The 8687-nt window shown below is 40.9% G+C and overlaps 1 protein-coding gene across 4 annotated transcripts in view; it reads left to right on the top strand.

Moving 5' to 3' along the window:
- Positions 1 to 8687, top strand: part of LOC122551642 (growth factor receptor-bound protein 14-like) — a 150309-nt gene that overhangs the window by 52889 nt on the left and 88733 nt on the right. For all 4 annotated transcript variants that reach the window (XM_043693890.1, XM_043693891.1, XM_043693894.1 and 1 more), the window contains 2 exons: positions 921 to 992; positions 2830 to 2967. In XM_043693890.1, coding sequence (XP_043549825.1) covers positions 921 to 992; positions 2830 to 2967 — 210 coding nt within the window. The remainder of the gene's footprint in view (positions 1 to 920; positions 993 to 2829; positions 2968 to 8687) is intronic.

The raw sequence follows: 8687 nt of genomic DNA, 5'->3' as shown, positions 1-8687 counted from the left end.
TCCCTGGGGTGGGGGAGTCCAGAACTAGAGGGCATTGGTTTAGGGTGAGAGGGGAAAGATACAAAAGAGACCTACGGGGCAATGTTTTCACACAGAGGGTGGTACGTGTATGGAATGAGCTGCCAGAGGAAGTGGTGGAGGCTGGTATAATTGCAACACTTAAGAGGCATTTGGATGGGTATATGATTAGGAATGGTTTGGAGGGATATGGGCCAGGTGCTGGCAGGTGGGACTAGATTGGGTTGTGATAGCTGGTTGGCATGGACAGGTTGGACCGAAGGGTCTGTTTCCATGCTGTACATCTCTATGACTCTATAAATGAGCCTAGATTTCACAGTTTTTCAACCCACCAAAACCCAACATTTTAGTTTGAGTCTTCCATGACAGAACTGCCAAAAGAGGTTATGTCACTTGAAGGCAAGAAGGAAACACCTGTAGCATAGATTTTCCTTTTCCAGTGGGCCCTAAGGAATGCCCAAAATGGACTACAAATTACAGTGCAATTGGGTAGAGAGGTCTATAATACTATGCTCCAAACTCAACCTTATTTTTCTTTCCCTCCTTCAGAACTTGCCACAGATAACCATCACATTTGCCTGAATTTTTACTTACCATTGTTGCCATCAGGAAATCTCACCATGGTCATAGTATAGGAAGTGATAATGAAAGTCTTGCTGATGCACCACTTTTAAAACTTCTTTGTATCATCAGTGAAAATTTCTTATAGCATCAGACTTTGGGGAAAAAAAGTTTTGAAGTTAAAGGTACTGAACTTTGTGAAAAAGTACAGTTCAGTGTTTTCTTTTACTGCAGGTGTTGTAATGTTTAACAGAATTTAACAATAATATATAATACTTGTATTGTATTCTGTCTTCACCCTGCTAAATATGCTATGACGTTTTAATTTCTTTTTTGAGCAGTATTTTCCAGAGCACATGGTGACCAGCTGCAGTGAGTCAAATGGAAGCTTAAGTCATTCTCAGTTAATACAGGTGCGAAAATTTATCTAAAGTTAGGGGATTGAAACTATATATGTTTATATTTTTAAAATATATGTTCATGTTCTCCATAGCTTGATAGTGCCAATTACTGGACACCAGGAAGTCAGAACAAAAGTAAATTCTGTCTGAATGAATGTGAACCTGCTTATACTTGCAGATTCAGGTCATTAGCCTTTATCAAATAATGTAACTGTAAGCCAACCTTATGTCTGAAATATTATTTTTGATTAAAAGGGCAGTCAGTTGCTTGGAAATTGCAACTATTGCACTCCCAACTTCATACAACAATCACAATGGCCATTTTATGGTACTGTGGTGTTCAAAGTGTCAGCGTTTCAGTGATGATCACTATTCTAACAAAGTAAAAATGTTTATCTTGTGGATTTTGCTGTCTAATCTTTAATCCTTGGAGAGGAGTTGCATTTCTGTATGTCTCTTAAAATAGCCAATAGCATTGGAAAAAAGGCTGACAGGCTGGTTACATCTTATCTCTGTGGTGTGCCAACCTGTACTGTTCCTGATTTAATCTTGATAACAATGGAATTTGATCCCCTAACACTTACTGATGAAGCTTTAAGGAAATACTTGGGGAGAGGAAAAAAAAGCACAAAAGTTATTTTTGCTGTCCAGGATGACCACAGAGTAATAGGCTGTATTGTGAAGCAAAATGAAACCAGTGACTTGTGGTCCAGTAGGTATGGTGATGAATGGCTAAAATGAGCTATGCATCAGGCTCACAAATTTGTGATCTTTGAATTGAGGGAGTGAAGGTGGAACCCATATTAGAGGGATAGGAGATACTGCAAAAAATTGAGGGAGTGCCAAAAAATGATTGGCACCTTGGTGGTTGAAATTGGCATGAAAGCATAGAAAAGTGAGTTTGTAAGATGGTAGAGGCCTGTGATTAGATGGATATACAGGAAAATAGTTGGAGATGACTTCACGTGAATAAGGTCATATGAGTAAAAGACGAAGTTGAGAATATGGCTGGTATGGCTGAGAACATGGTAGTGAGCTTGTATAAAGGAGAGAAATAACCGGCGGGGGAAAAATGTGGATATAACAGGCTTGGGATTGATATGGAAGTCAAAACCTTGATGCAAATGAGCAGAAAGATTTCTAGTGGCAAAGTCATGACAAAGAATTAGGGATGTCTTGATTGTAAACAGAGAACAGAGTTGGACAAATATGAAAGTGAAAGTAAATTTTGAGGGCCAGTGAATTGTTTTGGAGCATCCATAAACCAATGCCCAGGTGAAGCCATATAAAAGTGTTTTAGAGGCTATGATTTGGTAACTCCAAGCAACGTTCTGTCCAGGCCCTAACATCATCATCATCATCCTCATCATTATTGGTGGTCCCTTGCAGACCAGGATGACTCTCTTCCATTCTCCGGGTGAGTCCATAGATGGCTGTACAGACCCATGCAGCTTGCTTAGGCTGTGTTACACTTGGGGCAGAAGGTGATCATGGGAAAGGGTGAGTGGAGCGTTGGTGTGGCAGCATGCTCCTTTCACTGTTTTCACCTGGCTTCTGCTTTTTCCCAATGACAACTCTTGAGGTGCTCCATGCCTTCCCGGAAGCTGCTCCTCCACTTTGGACAGTCTTGGGCCAGTGATTTCCTGGTGTCGTCAGTGAGGCCTTGAGGGTATCATTGAAGCGTTTCCTCCGTCTTCCTGGGGCTCACCTGCTTTTTCAGAACTGGAAGTAGACCAAACACAGATTAGTCAATTTCACGACGTCTACATTAATGTTGCTTTACTTATTTCCTTGTCATAATTTTTCTTTTTCTCAACCTTCAATGCCAAGTTTGAAATTTTGTTTTTAGAATTTCTTGAATTCAAGCACGTACCCTGAGGTTCATGGTTACCTTCATGCCAGAGAACAAGGAAAAAAGACATGGAAGAAATGTTACTTTGTTTTGAGAAGATCTGGGTTATACTTTTCTACAAAAGGAACTTCTAAGGTAAAATGACATTGTTGAACGAATGGCAGCTTAAAAAGAAAACAATCCATGATTATTTTTTATTAGTCACATCTTAGGAATATTGTGCCAGTAGCTACAAGAAAATTCAGAGTGTATTAGATTACCCTTATGTTGAACTTAAGTTCATGCACATTTCGACTGAAATAAATGTTACAGTAAAAGCAAATTTAGGTGTGTTAACAGTAATTTTGCTTTAATAATAATAAGCATACCCAACTTTTGTTTTTGTTCATCCTTTTTTATCCATTTATCTCCAACTTTAAATACATTTTATTTCTAATTGTCTATTTGCATTTTTAAGCAACTCTGCTTTTCCTGTATATCTGATGTTTGTGTAAACATTTTTAACGTTTGACTTGCACAGTTTTGATTTCTGGGTGGCTTGTTTCCAAGTTTTAAAACTGTTGGCTCCTAGACCACCTATGTTGACTTTCCACTGCTCTGGAATTTAAATAATTAACATTTTCATCGTGGGAAAGAAATGAGGTTAAATTTTTAAATGTAACTTTCAAGCATTAGGGAATGGAGAGAGTTAATAGAGCTGTACAAATTATGACTGGTTTAGATAATGTAGACAAAAAAAACCCTTCCCATTGGCAGATAGATAGTTCTAAGATAAACAGAAACACGTCATTAGGTAAGATGTGAGATGTGAGGAAGAATGTGGTAATCACTTGGAACTCATTGTCCACAGTTGGAAACTGAAATGGTGACTGATTTATGGGCACTTGCTCAAGTTTCAGGGCTTCAAAAATAGAGTGGGCTGTTGGGACTGACTGACTGCTGTACAGAGAGCTGACATGGACTTAATGGGCCAGATAGTGGCCTACTGGGCTAGAGTGGTGCTGTGGCTGAATTTTTCTGGGTCGGCCTGATGTCCCACAGCTGGAACAGGAAAAAGGCCACTGTTGGTAGTTGCAACTCAATTTTCCCCCTACAGCCTCATGAAGGTGGGGATAGTGGCTGTGGTGTTGGTTAAGGCCAATGGAGATGACTGGTGCCATGTCATAAAGAGTTGAATCAAGTTGCTGCCTGAATCTTACAGTGGAGCTGCATTCAGCTCTCTCTTCCAGCATGAGGAGGTATATTTATGATCACACCTGGAGGTTTGAAGTCTGGAAGAAAGAGGCCCTTCCTCACTTGGCAGAGGAAATATCCCCGTTCACCCCACATTTCAGTGATAATTCCCTGCAGGCTGTCCACAAAGATCTTTGGAAAAGGTGAGAAGACTTCTTCCTCGGGTATAGAAGGCAGAGACTGCTGCTTAACCAAATAAACTTGGATGCAAGTTAGAAGCAATTATCACAAGGCTCCCTCTTTCACCTGGCTGTGGTGCCCCAAGCATGTGAATAACACTTGTTCTGCCAAGGGGAGTACCTCATCTGTAAACTGTTCAAGATTAGAAATGGCAACATACAAGGATGTGGGGTTGCTGGGGAGGAAAAGGCTATCTGATCAGTCACAATATTGTTAGTCTGCAGTAGCTTCTGTAAGAGGATTTCTGTCCCTGGGCGCTTGTCTGTCAATCCTGACCTTTGCAAAGTCACTGCAGATTGGTGCATTTAAGTAATCACCAAGCCCCCTGCCTATCCCATCGCCATCTGTGCCCCCTATCTGAATGTGCTCAATGTCCAGATTGCCAGAGAAATGACACAGAACAACTTTAAGTGCCATTTGATGCCATTTTCTCACTCGTGGGAGATGAGGCTTTGGAATTGGCAGAACAGCTATTCCATTGTGGATGATGAGGCAAGTGATTGGGTAAAAGAAGGGGAGTAGCCTTGTGTGGGGAAAAAAAAGCACAAAGAGAGCCTTGTTGAACACTGGGGATTGTGCTGCTATCTCCCTTGAGGTACATAAATTGACCTGAACATTGTGTGATTCAGAACATTTGTCTTTGAAGGTCTAAAGCGCTTTGTACTTTCTTTCCATTCTCTCTCTCTCTCAGGTCAGCGACAAAATTGGAGAACTGCTGACTTTGAGGGGGCGATTGTAAACTTGTGAAGCAATATGGATATCAAAGGATACAGTGTCACATTATTGCTGGCATCCTCCATTAGTGCAAATACTCCTGCACAGTGGGTATCAATTCACACTTCAATTTGGGGTCACAAGTTGGTGAGAACATCGCATATATGCATGAGTATCTGTCATCGGCAATAGAGGTTACTGTCATACAGAAGGCTGAGAGAAAGCAATCCTATGCCGACTGACCAGCTCCCCACCCCCTCCCCCATCACCAAACCCAGGCTGAATATCTGCATTTGGGAGCCATCAGTAAGGTGGCTCGTGTTGGATGGACAGCATCAGGTGCATGAAAATCTGATGGAAATTCCAGAGGCTGTGTTCCATTAGCTCTTGTAATGGAGGAGTCTAGTCAGGTCACAAGTGCTGTTTTTTTTTCCCTTCTGTCTGCACATATGGCCTCCTTCATTAAGTGACTGGCAATTCCTCTGTAGACTCAGATCTCGGACCACTGCGCACTGATATGCACTTCATAGTTTTTTTTTCATGAGTTCTGCATGGTTGTGGATGAGCAAGTGGAAAATGAGACAGGGTTTATTTACATGACAAGACCAGTAGTGGAAAATGAGACAGGGTTTATTTACATGACAAGACCAGTAAGGACGAATCAAAGGAAAACCCCAGGATGTTGATGGTGGGGAATTTATCGTTGTGCTGAATGCTAAGGAAAGCTAGATGAAGATGACCTGACACCTGAGTACCTGAGTGGTACTTGTCTCTTATCAATACAATCCAGATTGTGGTATGGGTCTTGTTTAACTTATTACTGCTCTTAGCACTCTCACATTGCATGGAAAAGTACAATCCTTCAGATAAAACGGATGAGTATTTTGGTAATGAAAGTCCTAGAGGTGAGAGGATTTCATGACTAATTCTTTGTCAGAAATCTCTAGGTTTCCTTTTTATGAAGTTTCAAATTCTCAAGGAATTAATAAATAAACAATTCAGATTCTGGGTTGATTTTTAAAGTTTTTAAAAATTTGACATGGGATTCTATTAGTAGTTAATGCTAAATTGTTCTTCAAATGGAAAAAAATTTGGGTGTAACAGAAACGAACCAGAAAAAATCATTCCCTCTGGATCTGGGATTAAAGTCCAGCAAAGCTCAAAAAAAAAGTCCAAACTGAGTAGAGCCTGATGTGTGCCAAATAGAGCCATCCAATTGGAATGTAAAAGTTGGTGCATAAATACAGGCTCCAGCATGACCCACGATTATAATCAGTGATTTCCACCCCTGTGTGAAACAAAACCGTTTTGTTTCAACATTGCTAATATGCTTTGCTGGTTGACATTGCTGAACAAAAACAGCTGTTTGTTCAATGTTCATTTGAGATTATCTAAACACGATATTATATTAGTCATGAAAAATTGAAGTTATTGCTTGTAAAAGCTGAAATATTTGATAATAGTGCCACGCCGTTTGTGCAATAAATAGCTTTACTATACACAAATCAAAAGCCATGCAACCATTTATTTTTCAAGGTTGTTTTAGAACTAGCCAGGTGTTTCCTGCGTCCATTTTGATAAATTATATTCAGTTAGTATCTCTGTCTCCATGATTAAAACACAATATATTTTCTAATGAATGGAATTTATTAATTTGTTTTATCATTGAGGTTTTTAGTGATGATTTGTTTTGCTGTTCCACAAATTTATTGAGCATCAAGTCAATCAAAATCCCCAAGGGCTTTTTCCAATTTCACCTTCTGCGAATTGAATAACAGTGCCTCGGATATTTGTTTAGCTGTGAAGTCATAGAGTCATAGAGATATACATCATGGAAACAGACCCTGTGGTCCAACTCATCCATGACAGATATCTAACCTAATTTAGTCCCATTTGCTCGCACTTGGCCCATATCCCTCTAAACACTTCCTATTCATTATACCTACCTTTTAATTGCTGTAATTGTACCAGCCTCCACCACTTCTTCTGGCAGTTCATTTCATTCACACACCACTCCCCTGGTGAAAAAGCTGCCTCTTAGGTCACTTTTATATCTTTCCCCTCTCACCCGAAACGTATGCCCTCTAGTTCTGGACTCCCCGACCCTGGGGAAAAGACCTTTTGTCTATTTAACCTATCCATGCCCCTCATGATTTGATAAACCTCTATAAGGTCACCCCTCTGCCTCTGACATTCCAGGGAAAAGAGCCCCAGCCTGTTCAGCCTCTCCCTATTGCTCACATCCCCCAACCCTGACAACATCCTTGTAAATCTTTTCTGAACCCTTTCATGTTTCACAACATCTTTCTGATAGCAAGGAGACCAGAATTGCATGCAGTATTCAAAAAGTGGCCTAACGAATGTCCTGTACAGCTGCAACATGACCTCCCAACTCCTATCCTCAATACTCTGACCAGTAAAGGAAAGCATACCAAACACCTTCTTCACTATCCTATCTGCCTGCGACTCCACTTTCAAGGAACTATGAACCAGCACTCCAAGAGCTTTATTCATCAACATTCCCCAGGACCTTACAATTAAGTGTATAAGTATCTGATTTGCTTTTCCAAAATGCATCACCTGGCTTTTATCTCAATTAAACTCCATCTGCCACCTCTCAGCCCGTTGGCCCATCTGATCAAGATCCTGTTGTAATCTGAGGTAATCTTCTTTACTGTCCACTACGCATCAAATTTTGGTGTCATCTGCAAAATTACTAACTATACCTTCGATGTTCACATCAAAATCAATTTATATAAATGATGAAAAGTAGTGGACCCAGCACTGATTCTTGTAGCACATCATTGGTCATAGGCCTCCAGTCTGAGAAGCAATCCTCCACCAACATCCTTTTGTCTTTGACCTTTGAGCCAGTTCTGTATCCAAGTGGTTAGTTTTCCCTGAAATCTAACCTTGCTAAAAATGTGTTGCTGGAAAAGTGCAGCAGGTCAGGCAGCATCCAGGGAACAGGAGAATCGACGTTTCGGGCATAAGCCCTTCTTCCTGAACACATTTTCAGCTCTGATCTCCAGCATCTGCAGACCTCACTTTCTCCATCTAACCTTGCTAACCAGTTTCCCATAGGGAACCTTGTCGAACGCCAATCTGCAGTCCCAGGGCTTCTGCCCAAAACTTCTATTTTCCTGCTCCTCGGATGCTGCCTGACTGCTGTGCTTTTCCAGCATCACTCTAATCTTGACTCTGATCTCCAGCAACTGCAGTCCTCACTTTCACCTCCATATAGATCACGTCCATTGCTCTGCCCTCATCAATCCTCTTTGTTACTTCTTCAAAAAACTCAATCCAGTTTGTGAGACATGATTTCCACGCACAAAGCCATGTTGACTCTCCTTAATTAGTCACTACCTTGTCATTGTCCACATTGGAATCAATGATATAGGAAGGGAAAAGGTTGAGATTCTGAAGAGAGATTACAGAGAGTTTGGCAGAAATTTAAAAAGGAGGTCCTCAAGGGTAGTAATATCTGGATTACTCCCAGTGCTACGAGCTAGTGAGGGCAGGAATAAGAGGATAGAGAGATGAATGCATGGCTGAGGAGCTAGTGTATGGGAGAAGGATTCACATTTTATTATCATTGGAATCTCTTTTGGGGTAGAAGTGACCTGTACAAGAAGGATGGATTGCACCTAAATTGGAAGGGGACTAATATACTGGCAGGGAAATTTGCTAGAACTGCTTGGGAGGATTTAAACTAGTAAGGTGGGGGG

This window comes from Chiloscyllium plagiosum, chromosome 7 (genome assembly GCF_004010195.1).
Source record: "Chiloscyllium plagiosum isolate BGI_BamShark_2017 chromosome 7, ASM401019v2, whole genome shotgun sequence".
NCBI classification, from domain to species: domain Eukaryota; kingdom Metazoa; phylum Chordata; class Chondrichthyes; order Orectolobiformes; family Hemiscylliidae; genus Chiloscyllium; species Chiloscyllium plagiosum.
Note: the sequence above shows the minus strand (reverse complement) of the source record. Positions and strands in the feature narration are given on the sequence as shown.